The sequence below is a fragment of the Nanorana parkeri genome, unplaced genomic scaffold (assembly GCF_000935625.1).
Source record: "Nanorana parkeri isolate BGI_ZX_2015 unplaced genomic scaffold, ASM93562v1 scaffold13, whole genome shotgun sequence".
Classification (NCBI taxonomy): domain Eukaryota; kingdom Metazoa; phylum Chordata; class Amphibia; order Anura; family Dicroglossidae; genus Nanorana; species Nanorana parkeri.
Genome location: NW_017306281.1, coordinates 870,949 through 892,323, shown reverse-complemented (window position 1 = coordinate 892,323; position 21,375 = coordinate 870,949). Strand labels below are relative to the sequence as shown.

At 40.3% G+C, this 21,375-nt stretch overlaps 1 protein-coding gene across 1 annotated transcript in view; it reads right to left on the bottom strand.

The window, feature by feature from the left end:
• Positions 1 to 11,424: 11,424 nt before the first annotated feature.
• Positions 11,425 to 21,375, bottom strand: part of SETD1B (SET domain containing 1B) — a 49,359-nt gene continuing 39,408 nt past the window's right edge. The window contains exons 12-18 of the mRNA XM_018556765.1: positions 20,709 to 21,173; positions 18,089 to 19,603; positions 15,101 to 15,267; positions 14,372 to 14,503; positions 13,615 to 13,734; positions 13,379 to 13,516; positions 11,425 to 11,598 (exon numbers count right to left, since the gene is read on the bottom strand). Of these exons, the coding sequence (XP_018412267.1) occupies positions 11,425 to 11,598; positions 13,379 to 13,516; positions 13,615 to 13,734; positions 14,372 to 14,503; positions 15,101 to 15,267; positions 18,089 to 19,603; positions 20,709 to 21,173 (2,711 nt within the window). The remainder of the gene's footprint in view (positions 11,599 to 13,378; positions 13,517 to 13,614; positions 13,735 to 14,371; positions 14,504 to 15,100; positions 15,268 to 18,088; positions 19,604 to 20,708; positions 21,174 to 21,375) is intronic.

Genomic DNA, 21,375 nt, shown 5'->3' with positions numbered 1-21,375 from the left:
CTCTGACTTCTACTGCTGCCCCTTCCTCTCCTAGTCTCTACTGTCAATCTGGTGTGCTGCATGAACACATGCAGACGGTGAGCATGCTGTTAGCACAATAACAGGAGAGGACAGAGTGAGCAGAGAGATGACCTCCTCTCCTTCACTATCCAGTCAAAGGCTGGAGGCATGGAGATGGCCAATCTGTATAGAAAAGCAATATGTCAGCTACCTGCCTCTACTGCCCGAAAGTGCTATTCTCAGGAATGGATGGACACAGAAAACAAAGCATTTGGCAGGTAAACCAGGTCCCATATATTGAATTGTCCATTTGACTGCTTGACAGGACTTTCGCTTTAATACATTTTCATTAAAATGGTATCCTGTCAGCAGCTTTAAAGGGGTTCTAAACCCTCCCGTTTTTTTTGCCTATATCTACTGCTATTAAGCAATAGATATAGGCAAACAGTGTAAAAAAAAACAAAAACGCTAAAACAGCGGTTTAAACTTACCTTTTTTTCTTTGCGCGCTCCCGTCCGAGAAAACGAAACTGTACGTGGGGCTGCAAAGCATCTTGGGGCGGGCACATGCGCAGTTCGGATTTGTGGCCGGGAGACGAGCAGAGACGCAAGCTAAGTCTATGGACGCGTGCACCTGCATGCAGACACCGCTGGATCAGAGGGACAGAGCAGTCAGCGCTGGATTGGAGAGCCGCCGCACCGCTGGAGGGACAGATGAAAACATCATGAAAGAAGAGGAAGATCGGATTAAGAGACATCATTTAAGGTAAGTGCTGACATTAAAATGGGGGGGAGGGAAAAAAATATATCCTTTAATGTCACTTGATGCATTATTGACTACAGAGCTGCATTAGTGTCTTTTATATATCTGGCTAGAGTTTCAGCTTTAATCTATCAAACACAGCCACTAGATGTCCCTGCAGTATCATTTACTAGTACACATTTGATAACTGGAAAATTAAAACAACTTATGGATGGGGAAAAGGTTTTTTTTTTTAGTATTGCATTCTCACATGTACCAATCTACTGTTGTAATTGGTTAGGACAGCAAAGCATTTTCAGAAAACGGAGCAGAAACTCGGTCTATGAGGTTTCCATGCCTCTAAGGGTGTTCCCCCCACCCCACCAGGTCATAGGCTGGGTTCACACCATTTTCTGGTGTGGAACTGGACCATATCTGGAACATAGTGCATTGCATTTTTGCCGCGATTGGAATAAAATAAAATATATATATTTTTATTTTAGCTTAAAATGGTCTTACAGGTGCATTCCGTGCGTTTTCAATGCATGTTGATGTGTTCCAGTGCATTCCAGGACAAGCAGTATTTTTCTAGTCTGGTCTGGAACGGACTTTGCTGTTGGGAACAGAGGCCAGAAATAGCATAGGGATACATTGGGATGCATTTTGGGTCCAGAAACAGTTTGGTCTGGAGGTAATCTGGATGTGGTGTGAATGGGCCCTGAATCAGGAACAAATAAATTTTTTTTTTTTTTAGGGGGGGGGGGGGATTTTTTTTTTACTGTAATGTCACTTTAACTTCTCGGTTCTATGGTATACTGTACCTTTGTATTTCCATTAACACCTTCCTCCATTGGCAGAGCTATTTAGATTTGCTGTAAAGGACTAATTTCTTTATTGCAGTAATAGTCTACAGGATCCACATTCTAAACATTTAAGCCCTCTTCATATCTGTGCATTGTGGCTATATGCATTAATGCATGGATGTTTGTCCAATGATGCAGCATTCATTAGAATGGCACCCCAATACACGATTACAGTAGTGAGCAATGCACCTATTCTGCAGTGCAGCACAATGAACATGCTAAACATTGTGGTGTGCTGCAAGGAAAAAAAAAATTAAATACTGTTGGGGGATTTCAGGAGGGAAGAAGGGAGCTCTGGAGAGCAGAAGAGAGTCTATTGGAGTTGTATTTTAGCATGCATTGTACTAAGTCAGGCCACACATATTGACTGGGTTGCAAACACACAGTGGGGTCACACAGGAGGTGCGGCCCGCACCGGGTGACACCATTAGAGGGAGTGAAACCAAAATGAGTCATTTTGGTGTCACCCCCTCTGAAAAGTTGCACACTGTCATTGACCTGCAGGTATACGTGAGAGGAGGGGACACAGTGGATACCTTAGCGAGCCCAGTGAACGTCCCCTCCTCTATCTGCCGGCGTCCATCACCGAGATGGCCACTGGCAGTTAAGTTAGCATGCCATTATTTCGCGCATGCGTGATGACGTCCTGACACGTCCTGGGGGCGCCCCTGCAAACAAATGACAACAGTCCATAAAACACAAAATACCTTTTATTTTTTTTATACTTACCTGCAGTGGTTGTCAAGGTGGTCATGTGATGCCATCTTCTGTCCTCACCTGGCCGTGGTTGGTCCTAAATGATGCGGAGAGTGGCACTAACGTGACGCCCTGCTTTCACAGTCTGTCTTCAGTGTTCCATGCTGAATGACATGGGGCCTCATTCAACTTGGAAGACTATGGACATCTTGTGGTAAAAAGATAGTACTGTAGGGAACAGCTCCAAAAGGTTAGTACAGCCACTCCTCGCTTAATGACCTCCCTGTTTATGACCAAATCCCCAAATTGTCGGTATTGTACACTGTGCCATATACTAGAGCCGATTCCCTCTATTCCACACATAGCGACCAATCCACTTAACGACCTAGGAATGGAACCCGATAGTAAAGTGCAGAGTATCTGCATTGTAGTCTGAGCTTTTTTTTTGTCAGGTCTGCAAAATGTGAAATTTGGCTTTAATGCACCCCAATGACCTGCAAAGATTTAAATGGGTCCTTAACCTTAAACAGCACCAGTTATTGAACTAGATGATGCTACAAACCTATGTACGCAATGCAGGCCAGGATAACAGGCAACAAAACCTGTGCCTTAAAAACCTAAATCTTGTGATTGCTGGACTAAGCCTGCTACATCCACGCAGATGCTGGCTGATGTCTGCTTAATTTAGAACATGTCTCTTATCCTTGTTCTTGTTAACAAGACACATCTTCACATAATAAAATTCTTATCCCTACTAAAATGATGAGAAATCCATAAAATTAAAGCTTTTGCTTACGGGTTTTTTTTTATAAGTATATCCTGCACGACACTGGTCCATACCCCCCTCTGCCAATCCCTGCACTGGCTTCCACTCGGCCAAAGGATAAAATTAAAATCACTTACAAAGCCATCCACATCTCCGCCCCCGGATATATCTCAAACCTGGTCTCAAAGTATCACCCTAACCGTCCCTTCTGCTCTTCAAAAGACCTCCTTTCCAGCTCCCTCATCAACTCCTCCCATGCTCGCCTCCAGGACTTCTCTAGAGTCTCTCCCATCCTCTGGAACTCTTTACCCCAACCTGTCAGTCTATCTCCCATCCATACTGCCTTTAGGTGATCCCTTAAGACTCATCTCTTCAGGGAAGCCTATCCCACCTCAACCTAACCACTGAACCATCACATTCTCAAACAATTCATCCCCACACAGCTACCTCCTCATGTATCATTTCCCCCTCCCCTTTTAGATTGTACGCCCTCAGGGGCAGGGTCCTCCTTACCATCTTGTCTTGAATTGTAATGTCTTCTTTATATTGTAAAGCGCTGCCCAAACTGTTGGCACTATATAAATCCTGTATAATAATAATAATTTCTGTAATTTGTGTAGAGAACACACATATTCACACTTGAAAGAATACGCACTGACAACATATTTTCTGTAAGAAAAGTGAGTATATTTATGGTTTGCTTTATAAAAGTTACTATAATACAATGGTACAGAGTATTGAATTCACAAAAAATATGAACAGATATATACAGGCAAGACACACCCACAAAAAAAAACACTTTCTTCAAAACAAGGTACATATCCAAGGCAGTTTTATGCACAAAAAAATTCCCTAAATGTAGAAGTCCTTTAAAAAATAATTATATAGAACCCGCAAAATCTCTTTGGCAGAGATTCCAAAACAAAAGCTAAATGATGCTAATGAAAAAATAAGTTCTTTTATTGCAAAACCTGTCACTTGGCTTCTGGTTGATTTTTAATTTTTTTTGTCTTTTTTTGGTTTTTTTTTTTTTAGACTTTTGTGAATTAAAAATATCCTTATATACAAAATAATCCCACAAAACTTTCAGCAGTGTGCCATTAGATTTTATTTTTTTAAACAACCCCTTTAAAATATTCCTTATAGTGTTTTATTTTTCAACAAATACAACAATGGTATTTTTTTTTTCTATCTGACAAAGGAAACAAAAATATATATGCAGTTACTGAATAATCCAGTTGTGACTCGCTGCAATAGCCTTTGCAAATATTTTGCACGTGTTCCTGGCCATCTAATGATGAAGCCAAGCTGGTTTAAACACTCTTGCAATTAGAAAATTGTTGCACTGCTTCTGGAAGCAAGAGCATTAAATATGCTTTGTGCATACTACAATACATATTTAATTTGTTAATGCTTCTAAATTACACAGAACATGACAAAAAATATTTATACAGAATGTACATATTATAAAGCTTGACACAAGCTAAGATTTGCTACTTGTTCACTCCAATATACAATGCCATATCGCTCCTGGTTCCTTTTCAATATGCTAAAAGTTCCTTCTTGAGCTGAAAAGGGAAATGCTGGTCACTAAGTACGGAACACACAATCCCCTTGGCAGGTTCACTTTTTAACACATTGCATAGAAACCATTATGTCTTGAATTGTAACACAAAATTAGAATATTCACTTCAGTTATTTACACACTTTTTCAGACGCAAGAAATCGGCAAAGAAAAACCAAATCCATCTTGTTTCTACAAGAAACAAATCCTTAGAGATTGAAGTGAGACTTTGTACACAAGATGCAAAATTCTGGGTACATACTCTTCATTTATATATAGATATATATATATAGATATATACACACGCACACATATACATTTTTATTTTTTTTGTTTTCTTTTCAAACAAATGCACAGAAAATCCCCTGGATGAAAGAAAATAACAAATGTGTTTATCCAATTATTATAAGAATAGTTATTAGAATAAACTGCTATCTGAAAACAGAAGAGCTGGAATTGAAAAATGTTGTACAAAAAGGTTGCGAATGTAGAAAAATACAAATACTGGGGCTGAGCATTTATTTAAAAAAGAGAAAAAAAAAAAAAAAAAGGAATGCTATTTTATATACACTTGAAACCAACACGTGTACGTTTCTTAATTTACAATTCAGTATGGTAGGAATCAAGCATTCACATTTAACTATCAAAGCTCAATGCTTAAAGAGGTCCTGTCGCCAAGCCCTCCATGCTTTTTCACAACCACAGCAGGCGTTGTGCGATATGTAGAGAAAAGGAAAGGAAGAAAAAAGTGTAACAAACTTTCACTGTTACCACCATAGCCTTGGGGGAAAAAAAAAATAAGTTAATCCGCCTATCCCATCCATGCTGTTGATGCCCATTGCCATCTTCCAACAGGCCGGGGAGTGTAAACATCTGGGCATATACCAAAGGTCTGACTTCTCAAAGTGTCTGAAGGAACAACGGTTCTAAATGTACATATTAACCAATTTCTCTCTTTTCGGACAGATAATAAATAAGGTCATAAGCGAGAACAGAACAGATTTTGTTCGGTCATCTAGTATGAGATATAAAAAAAGACTAATGAAATATACTGGATGCTTGCCTATCATCTTAATATGCATTGCACTTCATCTCCGTTCTTAATGAAGAGCTCCAGACAAAGCTTATTAACCCTTGCAGAGGGGCTACCCCCGCACTGCAAGGGTTAACTGCGTGTTTGGTCTAGGGAGGAAAATAAAGTTATACCTGATCCCCCGATCTGGCAGGCTGTGACAACGCTTCTTCCTGTCGGCCTCCCCCTCCACTGCAGCGATGGCCTGTCCCTCAACAACCTCATGCCCTATACACAATGTATAGAATGTGATTAGACTGCTGCAGCAGAGAGGGAGCGTGGCTGGAAGAGCAAGCCGGTTCAGAGGATTGGGTGAGTAAAATTGTGTTATTTTCCTCCCTAGAGCAAAACGAGCAGTTACCCTTACAGTGCGGGGGTAGCCCCACTGCAAGGGTTAATAAAAGTTTTGCCCGGAGTTCTTCTTTAAATTATGTTTCAACCAGTTCTATGAGGTTATGTATAAACTTATAGACATTATTTCTACAGAGGTGAGGTGACACAGGTATGATTAGTGTTCTTGGTACAGTTCATGTGCAGCTTAAGGATGCGTTATTCAAACCTACAAGTGCATTCTATGCTGTTTGATCTGGTTTTATATTGGTCCAGTACCCAGATGGATGTCTTTACCTAGGAAGGGGCTGTGGGTTTAGATTTCCCATCAGAAAATATATGGTGGCAGCTTGTCTAACCTACAAATAAGGAAGCATTTTTACACCCTGCCTGCCTCTATAGGCTACTACGTATTCATTTGCAGGTTTGTCTGGCACTGTACCGAGACAGCAACAAGTGCTGGTGTTTAGGGTCACACTGGGCTTCTATAGCATGGCCATCGATTGAATGCATAGTGGCCAGACAAGTGGATAGATAGCAAGAGTTATTAAAATAAAGGCGAGCGCTAAATCGGGAAATGTAAAATCTGGGGAAATTCTCAATGCAGGTGCACCACATATACTGGGAAATATTCATTTATAGTTCTAATGTACAGCTCCTGATGAACAATAAAGCCTCGGAAGACACAAAGTCCACTCCAAGCTAAAGCCTATCTTTTAACAGTAGAGGGCAGCATGTAAGGGAAGAAAACTCAAGAAGTACGAGAGGATTTTTGGTTCATAATACTGAAAATCTTACGTTGAGTGGAGCTGTTCCTATGCATATTAGAAGCCCAGTAAGAGAAACAAACAGAAATATAAATCAAGGTTCTGCACTTGTATTAGAAATAGAAATCTGTTACTCTGAAAGGGTCAATGTTATGCTGACATGACTGAGCTTAAATCACAGAGAATTCACAGTGTGGAAGCTGTAAAAACCCTGCTAAGGTATAGAAATATTTAAACATCCAACTATCAGCCGCAGTAATATCCTGCCGTGTATTGCAGGTTGCGTGGCCTGTTAAGCAAACAATTCTTTCCTATGTATCCCCAGTATTGTTGTATGCTGGAACTCTACAGTGGAATAAATGATCATTTACTAGAAATCTGATCATGTGCTCTGCTTTGGCTGGTCCAAACTGACCACTGGGAAGAAGCTCCAATAAACATGGACGCATTTACAAGTGTGTGCGGTGTGAAGAGGACTACACGAGACCAAAAAAAAATGTAAAATATTAAACTGGTAACAATGGTATAATTTCACTGAATGGGCTTTTCCTTTATAAGATAATGTAAACATAACTTATGTTTGAGCTGCTCCTCACACAGACATAACCAATGTGCCCCTACAAAACATATCTACTGGCAAAAGTTAGAATTCAGGGCTTGGAGTGATGGATACACAGTTAAATATCCAGGTCCTACTAAAAACCTGTAGTTTGATGCTACTGTAATTAAATGCTAACGCTCTATCTGCTCCGTGTTTGTGTTAAACATACCTGGGGAAAAAATCTTCCTTTAGTGTATAGAGAATCGGACCCATGTAATGTGCACCATACTGACCGCAGAACTCACGCAAGTGAACAAAGCAATCTAAACTTGTCCGAGATGTAATTCCATGCTTTCAAAGGTTTAACGCCAGTGTTTATGGTACATGTTTAAGATAGGGATGCCTGCTGGGGATTATTTGGGTAGGGAATTTGACATTTACTGTAAAACATCTAAGAGAGACCGGACTACCTAAATCCTAAAAAAAAGATAGGCAATGCACTGCAAAGGGAAAAACCTTTTACCAAGGAAGAAGTTCCTTATTTTTTCCTTATCAAACTGTTGATTTCTCTTCTATATGGCTGGGATAATCTGCTAAGAAAATCAAACTGTATTTTTGTTTTCACGCCACTAAAGCAAATTCTTTGAAAACTTATTGCGTAATTGAACGGAACATAGGCTAGCATGATAATGACCCATTTAGTAAATTAGCACCACATCTCCAAATAGATGCAAGCCATCAACTGACAATCCCTGTACAAATGACAATCTATCTCCATACTACTATGTCACTCGTTGCTTCAGGGAACACAAGAGAAATGAGGAATACGTTTTGTTTTATCTGCACTACCAAAGTGGTTATAAAGGGAGAATTTACACCTATTTAAAAGGGGCAACTGAGCAGTAATGTAGAAAATTCTATGCCCCAAATAAAAGGAATTAATCTGCAGACTAAAGGAAAGCATGATGTCCACAAGAGCCCTTCATTGACAAATTGCAGTACTAGGACACCAAGATTCATTTCGTCAGTGGACTGTGCTAAAAAAAATGAATGCGTTGTACTCAAATTAGAAGGATAAGAGCTGCAATATTGTGAAAGATATATGCAAGCTGGAAGATCAATTGCCTAGAGCCCCACATCACAATTCCTTTTTTAAGGCAGATATACACTAATCAAGCCATCCCATTACTGTAATAACCTTGGTATTAAAAGCAACTTAACCTAATTCCTATAACAGAACAGTTACACAAAAGCACAATTTCAGTTGCATGGATCATTGTCTGGTCCATTACATGGGGATCTTTCAAACACATTCCTTTAATACTGGCAGCAGTGTATAGCTAAAATAAATACATTAAAAAAGGTCTGCCATATATGAAGGAAGCCATTGCAGACTTGACATTCATTAGAAAGCTACAAGGCAACGCTGCTCGTTAAAATGACACTAGACTGAGGAGTTAAATCTTAAAAATAGATTCATGTACCTTAACTAGTGACAAAGATGTGTCTTATTTGTGTATCACTCAGCCGTAAATCATCTCTGAATTGGTGCTGACACTGTCCTTCTGGAGGGGGGCTACTTTTGTTCCACATGGTCCCTGTGTGTGTTGTAAAGTAGCCACCGCTCCAAGCTCGCTCCTGTAATGGACTACAATCTCATGTTTAGTTTACTAATTTGTATTGAGATTGTAGTCTATCACAGGAATGAGTTTGAAGCGGTGGCTACTGTACAACACACACAGGAGAACAAACGCTGCCATACTGCAGAAGGAAGGACTGTGTCAGCACCAATTCAGAGATGATTTGAGGATCTACAGCCGAGTGATACACACATAAGATACATTTTAGTTAATAGGGTACTTGAATGCATTGTTAAGATATACCTCCTGATTTTAGTGTCACTTTAAACTTGGCATGCCTTAGTGAATCTAGCAATATGTTCTGGCAAGTTACAATGCAGCCTAAGGTCTCATGCACAAACATGAATAGATGCAGCTTGATGCCTGGTGCTCAGGCCATGTTGAGAAGCACATACACCACAACCCCCATCACATCTATAGTGAATGCAGGCTGCCGTGCACACACAACATGGAACTGAATTGTAGTGCATTACAGTAGAAACAGTTTGCTTATTCTGTGTCCGCTGTAACATAGGGTGCGGAAATCGCACCAGTATGCATCAGGCTGGTCTGCAAAAATGCATCTATTGGTCTGTGTGCATAACCCCACTATATACATGAAACAAATCCACATGATTCAAGATGAATGCATGATATGGTGTTGGCGCTACTGTACAAAAACATTAGTACTGAGCCTTAAATTAAAATGATTATAAAAAACTATTTCTGAGAATCTGAAGTGCAACTTGATCTACATTTTAAACATGAAAGCAGTCTAACTGTTGATTACGTGTTCATATAGAAGGGCATTTCAGCAGGTGCTTTGTAAACAAAGAATTAGGAATTGCTTTTTTCTTTTGGGACATTCACATGTAATTTATCCAGGTTATTGTTTGCTTATTTTTAAGAGAACTGTGACAGCTCAGTTGACCCTAATTTAGGGAGGGGAAGTGCCCTCCTATTCGCCCTGGACCATGGATGAGCTGCTGACCAGAAGGATTTATTTATTCTGGCTGCTGTCCCCTGGTCAATACACACCTGAAATACCCTTTTATATGAATCCTATCTGTGACAAAGCATGAGAAAATGCACATTCCATAGACAGAACAATAAATAAATAGGATGTGCCGTAAAAAAAGATGGTGTGGAGAGAAGAATGGTCTTTGTTGAATAAGAATAGTTATTAGTGACAACCCACAGGGGGGGGGACAAACGGGTCTCCTTGAAGTGGAGACTGTTCTGGAATCTTCAGGACCAATGCAAGCTAGCAGCATATATCCAAGTGCAGCTCATCACCCAATAAAGCCTGGAGCATGGATGGCATTAGGTTGTGCATAATGCACACCATTCATCTCTAGGGTGAACGCTGGCTGCAAAACACGGCATGAGTCAACAATGAAGGCCACTTCACCAAACACAGGGATGTACCTTTGTGCAGACAGTGTACAGTAAAATGTGCTGCAGCACTGCATGAGCATCACAGCATGCTTTGCATCAAATGAACGGGTGAATAGGCCACTAAGCTTTAATATGAACCAGTCAAACATTTTAAATTAAAAAAATAAATAAATAAAAATCCTGACTAAAAGAACACAGACCGCAGGATGCCTGGTATTACATTTGTTAGGGAGACCTGACTTCTAAGCCCTACCAGTTGCCATCTCCTTGTGCCACGTGAGTGCCTCACTGGCCAGTTGGGGCATTTTCATTGGACATGGAAATGGCGGCTAGCATGGTTTAGCCCTTCAGTCAGGTCCCTGTAAGAAAGTGAACTTAGTTGCAAAGGGGATGCTTTTCTAGCTTATAGAAGGGTAATAGCAGAATTCCTGGGGTATTTGCTCTTATGCTGGACTTTTACCTTTTAAAATATCTGACAGATTAATTTGACATCAATAGTGCTGAGGAATTCAGGGAGCAAAGGGCAGCTCAGCGCCCACATTTAGGAGCCTTACAGTAAATAGCAAATTGTCATCTAGCAAAAGTTTATCTTCAGAGAAAAGGGAAAAAAGAAGAATTCCCTTCAAGGAAAGCCAAAAGGTAACATCAGTCTTCCAATGGATACCATTACAGCATCTCCTCTTCATATTTAGGACAATCACCTGATAAGAAAACTAGCAGCATTTATGACAAAAAGGAAAAAAAGGTACCGTATTAGCTCCAACAAGAAACAAGGTTGGCTTAGAAAATGCTTTCTACTGGTATGTGTTTTCTTTGCCTCTCGATGACAGTCGCCTTTTTTCTTCGGGGTGAGGTGGAAAAGAAAAATAAACACGCACACAGAGCACCAGGATCCATACAATCAGAAGCAACGTCTTAACGTACATGTGCTCTTGTTGCTCAGAAGCCCAAGAGAAGTGCGAAACCATTCACTTTCAGAACTTTTTTTTTTTTTTTGGCAAAAGTGCAACTTACACCTAGATTCTGCAGTCCACTATAGCTGAAAGGTGCAAAGAAAAGACAATTGATTAATTCAGCGTCCCTCTGCAGTTCTCTGCTCCGCAAAGACAAGGGATCTTGACGTCCTCTATGGGGAACTTATAATCGTATGTAATCTCTTCATTCACATTGATATACTGTTTGGAGTAAATGACGATCTTCTTTTGGGACTCCACAGTGATGACCTTTGCGTAGCAATTGGGCTGCAAAATGGATGGTATGAGAAATGAGCACTTTGTAATTCAATGAGGCATATTAGATTGACAACTTTACATGTTAATCTGTCTCTCTCCATAGTTACTGTGAACTTGTAACCCACATAAGCCCAGACAGAACCACTCGATATACAGTACTAACCCTCAACATTGCTGAAAAAATAGATGACTAGCTTTATTCAATTAAAGAAATCATGGTACACAGTGGAAAGGCACGCTGCATTCTCCTGAATAAAAGCAGCTGAAAAATGTATAGGCCTTTATTATATTCAGGGTCATGGAGGGTTCATTTAATGAGAGGAACAGGTAAAAGGGCATCTGTATCTAAGCAATAAACATAATGCTGTGAAGGAGAAAATAAATAGAAGATAGATGTGGTCATTGGTTTCTCTAGTTGTATCTGCTCGCTTCCATAACAATTCTAGTAAACAGCAGAATATTAATGATGTCCAATCACAGCAACACAGTATTAATTAATGTGACAAATGTCAAATCTGAAGGATGTGTAAGGGTCATAGGAGTGGCAGGGGTAAATGCACCTCCACATACAAACTGATATTTTCACAAAGGGAACAAAGCATTTGCTGCACATACCACATCTACATATCAACTCAGATGGAAGGAATTGGCAGCAGGTTATTGTACTCCTGTGTTCCTGTCTATGGGCAGCATGTATTACAGACTGACCTGCCATTGTACATCAGAATGTTTGTGAGACATCAAATTTTCCCTCAACCTAATCTCATTATAGCTGCCATACATAGGGGAAGTTGCTTAAAAGTGAGACTAATGGTTTTTGGGACTTTTTTTATTATTTAGGTATTGAAAATTGGGTTTTAGATCTGTTTTATATACATATGAGCACAGTAGAAGTTGTCTTCTTTGAGATATGTTGTGTCTGAGTGAAACTTCAGATGAAGCTGTATGGATGGGAATGTGGAGTCATTATGAATGTCACTTTCATTCGGTAAACAAGATATCTCAAAGAGATAGGGCAATGTGTGTGTCTAAAAATGCCAATTGCATCCTCCTATGGCAGACCCTGGTAACACTCCATCGAGTAGCTAATGCAGCTCTGGAATTTAGTTTAGGCATTTCAAGCTTTGAGGTGCACCAAAGATCTCAATGCATTCATGGTAGTAGGGAAGGTGCTACACAGGAAAACACAGAAACAAGCCTAAAGCTACCATCAAATGGCGTTTACCTAGAAAGGGAGGCAGGGACTTATTTTTACCCTTCCAAAGTACCCTAAACCCTCATAACCAACAGTACCATGGCCAGTGTCAACATTCCCTCTTTTGTAGAATATCATTTTCTCAAAGAACTACCAGTGCACGTGAAGCAAAGTACATTGTACTGTTATGAACTGTGCAAACCACAAATTTTATTCTACAGACCTGTATTTGGAAATTGACAAACGAATGTATTTTAAAATGATCTATTAGCTACTGTGACTCTCAGCCACAGTCCTTGGCTGAATGACCTAAATTGGCATGGTGCAGCTATCCAGGGTAATGATTCCGCTACATGGCTCACGTGGTCTTTTTCAGGTCCCAAAGCCACTTACCCCTTGTTAATCAAAACTATATCATAGATAGGTTTGTTTGGGGACGTTATCAATACACTTTTATTAAATGCAACCTGTAATTTGAATTTGTGAACTCTTAGATCTACCCATTAAGGTGCCAATTAATGTGTGGATTTGTCTAGTTTAGGCCTCTGTCTTGTTCAACGTTAGTGACTAGTTAACATACAAATGAGAACTTACATTGCAGCTGTGGTTAATAAATCGAGCAAAATTCCCACACTTTGTGGCATCGATGATGGTGTCATGGTCCACCCTGAACATATAACTGCTCCCAATCCCTTCATCTTCATATCGCTTTTCCCGCATGTCTGCAATGACCTAATAAAAATAAAGATAAAATTATATTGTATAGATAATAATTCAAACCTGGACCAGTCAATTGCTAACAGAAACATCTTACCAGCAGACAAACTTACCTGCCGAATGTTTTGTCCCACATATTCAATAACCATCTCATCTGCAGCAATTGGCTCCATAGCAAAAAGGCCCCAGTCGTGAATATGGCTCTTGGAGAAACGCAATTTCTTTCTGCGGAACTAAAAATATCATTTGTTGATATAAACGTTCATAGTTTTCAGTCATCAAGACGTTTAAATACACAATTTAAAATTACTATCAAAATGAGAAATTACGTTAAAAGTCTAATTCCACGTCCACACAGGGACAAAGAAAAAAAACAACATAAAAACAAAAAAACTCCTTTTAGTAGTCTTAGGCAGGGCTAGAACTTCTGTCAGGTTTTCATTGCTGTTCTGGTGACAACCATTCCCATCATTTCCTGTCCAGTGTCATAGGGACAGTAAGTGAGGAGTAATCTACCCAAAGAGGTTCACAAACTCTATCTAGAACTTAGAGAAGGTTATGGCTGCATTAGTGCTTAGCTGTGCCCCTTCTTGTCACGTAACTCCATCAAATAAGACTGCCACTTGACACTGTACATGCCTTGGTAGCTATTTATAGCTCTTGCATATAAAAGTACCTTTCTTTTAGGTTTATTAGCGCTGCATATTATGTAAGCATACAACTGCTTTAGATGCATTATGGATATTTAAAACACAACAAACATCTAACTCTTCCATTAGAGGGCCAATACTGAGGATATTGACAAAATATTTGCTCTTCAGGAAAAGCTGGGAAGACTTTATGTGAAACAAAAAAATAGTGTTGTCATACCTTCAGCTGATTAAATTTGAGCAAATCGCTATCACAGCTTCCAGTAAAAGAAGAAAGCAGTCGCCGTTGTTCTGATCTTCTTTCCGAGCCTGCTCGGGTGGAGGTATGAGGCTGAGCAGGAATACTCTTCCCCTAGACAGTAAAACAGAGTTGTCATTGACTAGCGTTTAGGCAGCTAACCTGCTGAATGAGTGAACATGTACACATGTCTTTGTCACTCGTTACATTTTTCATACAATCAGGGTATAGAAGTTAGAAGATATAGGGGCATCAAATACATGTTACAACCCGTTGCTAAGGCCAAGGGACCTGTTTTGACTTCACTCAAACTTTTATCTGCATGCTTGTTTTGGGGTCTGAGAATCCAGTATTGAAGTCAAATACAGCAAACCAGCATTTTCAAATAGTCCTTAGTAATGGAATCCTTTTTTTTATTTATTTCTGCCACTGAAATTATCCTGTTGAAGTAATGTACTCAGAGAATGGAATCGGTCAGAAAAACCTGTAACCCTTAAATACAACAGCCACTTAAAACATTTTCTGGATTTGTAGTCATTGTAAGTACCTGTAGGACTGCACTCAGAAATGCGGTTTCTAGGAACGTTAATTTATAACTATAAATTGTACAAGTGTCCTACTTATGCAGCCACTGCATTTTTCCTATGTCCTATGTAAGATTTACTGTGTAAAGCATTTCTATTTTGATAAAGAGCAACAAGGATCACCTACCTGGGTATCATTTATAGGCTCTTCAGTCAAAGAGCGATTATTAATGAGGTATTTAGCCTTGTCTTTGTTATCAATTTTATAATAGCCCTCACTACGAGCACAGCCTGTAAGATGCTCCCGTAGTCCATCATCCCGTTTCTTCTTTTTGGGGGAAAAAACACTGGTAGGTGAAGAAATGTTAAGGATCATGCATTGAAACATTTTTCCCAAAAAATACACCAGCTCATATATAAGAATATTCCAAAGGATTACGCAAATTCTCTCGCATACATAGACTATGCATAGACGTACACAGACAAAGACTCCTTTATAGAAACCCTATGTATATATACCATGGGGTTGATTTACTAAAGGCAAATAGACTGTTCACTTTGCATGGGAATTTGAACTTTACAGAGGAAGTTTCCCCTTAGCTTAGTGAATGTGATAAATTTTCACTTTGCCAATACCACCAAACCAAGCGCAAGGAAAAAAAACAAATCCCCCCCTCCCCCCCAAAGAACAGCACTGCACATGATTGGATTATGGGAATCACTAGAGTTTCACCTCATTCACTAAGCTAAGGGGAAACTTCACCTGCAAAGAGCAAAATCCCTTGCAAAGAAAACAGCCCAATTGCTTTTAGTAAATCAACCCCTATGCCTCCTGTATATAAACTGAATCAGTGTTTTCCACAGCAACCAATCCAGTTAAGCTAGAAACATGATAAACATGACATACAGTACATATCAGTGATAGATACTTGACACGTTGCACGCAGCTAAAATGTTTATACATCTGGAGTAGGTAACATACATTTCTTAATCTTAATAGGTTTTCCTTTGAAGTCTACACAATCATAAAAAAGACACATTAATGTAGCTCTGCATTTATTTATAAATTATGAAATTATAGTTTTAGTGCAACTAGTGTATGTACCTGAATCTGACCTGGAATCAACTGCTTGCAATGCCCTATACAGCAGCACTGAGACTGGGGGAGGGAGGAGCAGATATGCTGCATCAAATGTCCTAATAAGAAATATGCCAATAGGAGGAGTGAGCGGCGTGAACAGAGATGAGCTACTGCTCTTTCACTCTCCATTCTGTAGGCTGGGGGTGAAGAGAGGACACCACTATATACACTATATAAGTAGTGTCATCTACCTAGCTGTGCTCTATGAGGGCACTGTGTAAATCTCAGGAATCAATTTAAAGCTGAGGGTGTACCTCCTGAGGTACTATGTACCACATTCCATCAATTGTGGATTCACATTCATAATCTTATCAGATCTATAATCCTTTGGAGTTTGAGATACCTGGGAGGCCTTTCACAATACAAACATTTTAAACCTTACGAAATATGAAAGCCTACGGACTAAACATATTTTCTTAGCCACAAGAAAGACGACTGCTTAGCCTTTCGACAACCCACCCTAACGGGGAAGTTGAGGAAAGAATCACGGGTACCATGATTAATGAGATAGGTACGGCTACCCTGAATTACACAATTTTTTTTGTAAACAATATGGTCCCTTTGAGTGAAATATCTCAAATTCAATGGGCACTGCTGTGCTTTCGACTTGGGTCCCTTTTATTTCTCCCTCCCCAATCCCTCCCTTCTTCTATTAAGATCATTGGTTACTCTCCTTTTCCTTTCTCCTCTCCACTTATACCTCTACACCCATGCTCTGATATATCGGCCGTCGAAACATATCGGCCGAAAATGGCACTTTTGGCATACTGCCGAAAGAGCCATGTTTCGGCCGATACATCGGCACATCCCTGGTTTCTTTTCTCCCCGCTGGGCGCTGTTCCAGCGGGGAGAAAAGAAAGTGACAGCCGGCCGAGCGCTGCAGGACGAGAGCGCTGTGAACGGCCGGCGTCTCTCCTCCCACACCGATCAGCCGCCTATCACAGTCCGGCAGAGCGGTGTGGGGGCGGAGACAGCGCTGTCACAGGAGGCTGAGCTCTCCTCTCTACACCGCTCGATCAGCCTCCTGTGACAGCGTGTCAGAGAGAAAAGCAATGTACACACACTCAGTGATCAGTGATCGCTGAGTGTGTGTACATAATTCAGAATATGTTATGTTAACTATATCCTCAATCATGAATGAATGGGAGTGATCTACATCACCCCCATTCATTCATAATTGTGGTTATAGTAAACAAACAATGTACTCATGTTATCAATGAACAGGAAGACTCAGAGGATTCCTGTTCATTGAGAACAGGGAACACAGAAAAAGAGATTGAGGACTTTCAATCTCTTTTTTTATTTTAAAAGGGAAATATCAGGGGTCTGTTTAGACCCCTAATATTTCCCCAAAGCCCCTAAAAGTAAAGTAAAAAATATTTAATAAAAAATGAATAAATAAAAATGAATATAAAAAATGTAAAAAGTTTATAAAAAATAAAATAAAAAACATTTTCGGTATCGGTTTCGGTCTGACATTTTTTTTTAATTTCGGTTTCGTTTCGGTTTTAAAATGTCCATTTCGGTGCACCTCTACTCTCTACCCTTTATTTCAGGTCATATAGTTGTGTTTTGACATTCTTATGAGCCCACTGGTACATGCACATGATATTTGCTCTGTATTCATGTCACACAAGGACCCATAGTGTCCCCAGCAGTCAATTTGATATGTAGCCTTCTTTTTCCAGAATGCATATCTTGACTACTTTAGTTCATTGTGTTGTATGCATTCAATTTTGCTGTTTTTCTTTACAATGTTTCTCCTATGTTTATAAATAGAAATACCTAATACAAATTTGTACCAGGAATGCACACTGTTTTAACTAACTTCAATGAAAAACAAGTCAAAGGAATATAAAATGCAGTATAGAGGACGTTTTCGTAATGCAGCAAGTAGGGTATACGTTTTACCTGTGTAGTAAAATGCACGACAACCAGTCCTAAAAGCTCCCTCTTTATAGTGATAAATGACCACAGTACCTTTTAATGCCCCACCTCAATATCACAGACTAATATAATTGTAGAAAAGGATATGAGGATGGTAGACCCAAAGAGTGTCATTAAGCCAGTCCATGCCATTGTCTTGTTGTAGCAGCCTATCATAAGTGATGCACAAGTATTTGACATCCTCTTCATCTATTCCGCCATTCCATATGTCATATAGAATGGTCATCTCCTCAAACTCTGACCGAGGCTTGAAGAGAGATCGGGGTGGAGAAAATTCAGGAGAAGGAATAGCGGATATCTCACCAAATCTCTTCTTAAGCCTCCAGTTAGGTTTTTTCAATTTGGTAAAGTCTTCTCCTTCCCTTCGCTCCTCCTTCCATTGGTTCTCAAGTTCCTTTAATGGAACTTTCTGATTTATGGCTTCATAAACTGTCAAATTAGGGTGCTCCTCGTTCCTAAAATCTAATGGAACAGCTGCTGGATCTTTAATTCCACAGACTTCATTAGCTTGATCAAACACACCTTTACCTAGGGCAATTTCTGTTAATGCAGCCAAAGGAAGGGTTTCTGAGTTTTTGTCAACATTATCTTCTATTGCAAGTGCAGAAGGAGGAGGCTTTTTGGTCCGCCCAGACTTCCTTTTACTTGAAGGAGGAAGAGTAGGCGAGGGTGCAGATTCCTCAGTGGAAGGCAGCTGCATTTTAGAGAGCTCACATTCACTCTCTTCACTTAATAGTTTATCTTCTGAAAGGTACGTTGGCATTTCAGATGATTCCAGATCATCACCAGTTAAACTAATATCCTTCTGAAGATCCCCTCTTGGGGGGCTAGCAAATGGGATGGGTGAAGGAACACTATTCATGATTATGGAAGCACTGGGTGGTTCTTTAAAGGACTTTTCATCGGGCTCATCAACTGAGGGCTTCTTGTTAGAGGGATGGCAGGGAAACATAGCATTAGATTCAGGGAAGGTTGGGGTAAAGTTAAAATCTCTTCCAGGAGTCCTTGGAATGCCACTGTTTATTATACCAGGGGATTGAGAAAGGTAGGAAAATGGGCTTCCAGGAATGTGGGGGGAAGTTAGGTTCAAACTGTTACCTGTGAGAGGAGCATCACTACCAGGTGTGGCAGGAACAGTATCAGTACTCTGTGACTTTGCAAGGTGTGATGATTTGACAGAGAATTCTCTGCCAGGAGTTCGTGGTAACTCTTCCTCAGACAGCATTTTTGTGACTGCTAAATGCCCACAGTTCTTTTCATGGTGGACTGTTGGCTCCTCGTCTTTATGGGGGAACAACGGAAGTGCAGTAGGAGCCACTTTGGGGACAGCTGGTAGAGGGACCTCAGAATCCAAATGTACAGCTGTGTCTCGTCCAGGTGTGCGAGGATAGAGCACCTCTTCTTCTGCAACAAAGAGGGGTAATTTAGCTGGTATTTGCCGAGTATCTGAAGAAATCTCTTCAGGTTTAAGAACGAAGCTGGATTCGCCAAAAGCCCCAGTGGGTGTTACAGGACGAGTAGCCACATTCTCCTGAGCCTCTTCATTTGGGATGTCTAGGACTGGCTCTAGGCGGAGTTCTACATAAACTTCAGAAGGATCTTCTGCAATAGCTAAAATAAATAATATATATTTATAAATGTTTGTCATAATGTCAAGTGCAAATCATAGAAAACAAACACATTTTAAGCAGATTATAATGAGCACATCAGGACAAAATCTTGGTAAGGTTTTATGGCTGCACTATGACACAGGAAGGAGGGCGATGCTGGCACTAGGTAAGGGCGCCCCCTGCTCGCTCACCACCGGAGTCAAGTAGGACACAAAGGACAGCTGCTTGGGGGAACTTCCACCCACCAGCATGTCCGGGCGCTGCGCTCAGCTCACTGCCAGGTGCTCCCTCTACAGCAGATACACCAGCATTCACTTGGTGACCAGGGTGCCGGCCAGTCAGGAAGCTGGGCAGCGAGTCATTACCCGTCCCCTGCTGGCTTTCTGATTGGCCAGAATGCCAGCTCCATGCTTCCTCATCACCTGGTGAGGAGGGAGCATAGAGAGGGCTTCCCAGATAATCAGGAAACTAGGCAGCAAGTCATTACACGCCGACTGGCTTCCTTAATGGGATAACCGGTATCGGTGAGTACCGAAAAAACCTGCATCAGTGCATCCCTTAGTAGCAATTATGTAGCTATGACATCATAACTGTGCAGAGAATAGAGGTGTTGAGGGAACCCAGTAAGTCCATCCACTACAGACTGCCTGTGGAAACCTACAGGCAGATGGAAATCAGACCAATCACCCTGCACAAGGAGAGACAATAGTGACTGTTTTTCATTACAGGAAGCTCCAGCATAGAGGCATAGTGCAAGAATAGTTTTATGCTGGATTACTACACAGATCTAGAACAAATACACAAAGAACACCAAGGGTTAAGAATGCACATGCCTTTTATATTTAGACAATATTTGTTTTCCTTGGAGTTCAGGTTTAAAAGTAAATGAAGAAAAAATGCAAAAAAAAATCTGAAATCGACCGGTTAGTGTTTTCTATCAAAGTACTGACCTAATAAGATCAAATAACTATCAATCCCATTAAATACAAGTTGTCTATCTGTACAATCCCCAGCCAGTCAAAAGTGAAATCTCTTTAAAGTTTTCCATAACTCACTTTTGAACAATACAACCACACACACACTTTCAGAAGCGGTACCTTGGTTTGATGGTGATGGAGCTTTCTCAATAACCTTCTTAATGTCATCTTCCACGGGTTTTTCTGGTAGCACTTCTCCCACAGTGTCCTGTTCCAATACACTTTTTGAATCCACAGCTGCCGTATCCAGGCCTCTATCTCCCAGAGCTGATACTTCTTCAATTGTTGATGGTGTTAAGTCTTCCATGGCTTCCCCTTCTTCAGTTCTTTGCTCTTCTTCAGCTAAGGTCTTAGCTGGACTACTCTGAATAGACATATCATCGTCCCTGTAAATTTCTGCATCATCCTCAAGTTCTACATCTACATCCTCATCTTGATCTACCAGAAATTTTAATTCTTCCTCCTCCGAGTCATCCTCCTCTTCATCTCCTTCAGAATCAGAACTGGATTCATACTCTGAAGACTCTTCACTTTCATCTGAGGAATCTGCTTCAACTTTAGAGGAAGTTACGCTGATGGCATCTTCTAGAGAAGAGAGAGAAAGTACATTTGTTACAATTGTTACATAATGTTTCTAAATAAGCATGAGGAAAAAGTGAACAGGTTGTCCAAAAAACCTCTTTCCACTTACTCACTGAGGGGGTATTAATTTAGCATATATATATATAAAAAAAAAAAAAGTCAAAATCTTAGTAGTAATATAAAATATGACACTCTTCCTTGCCTC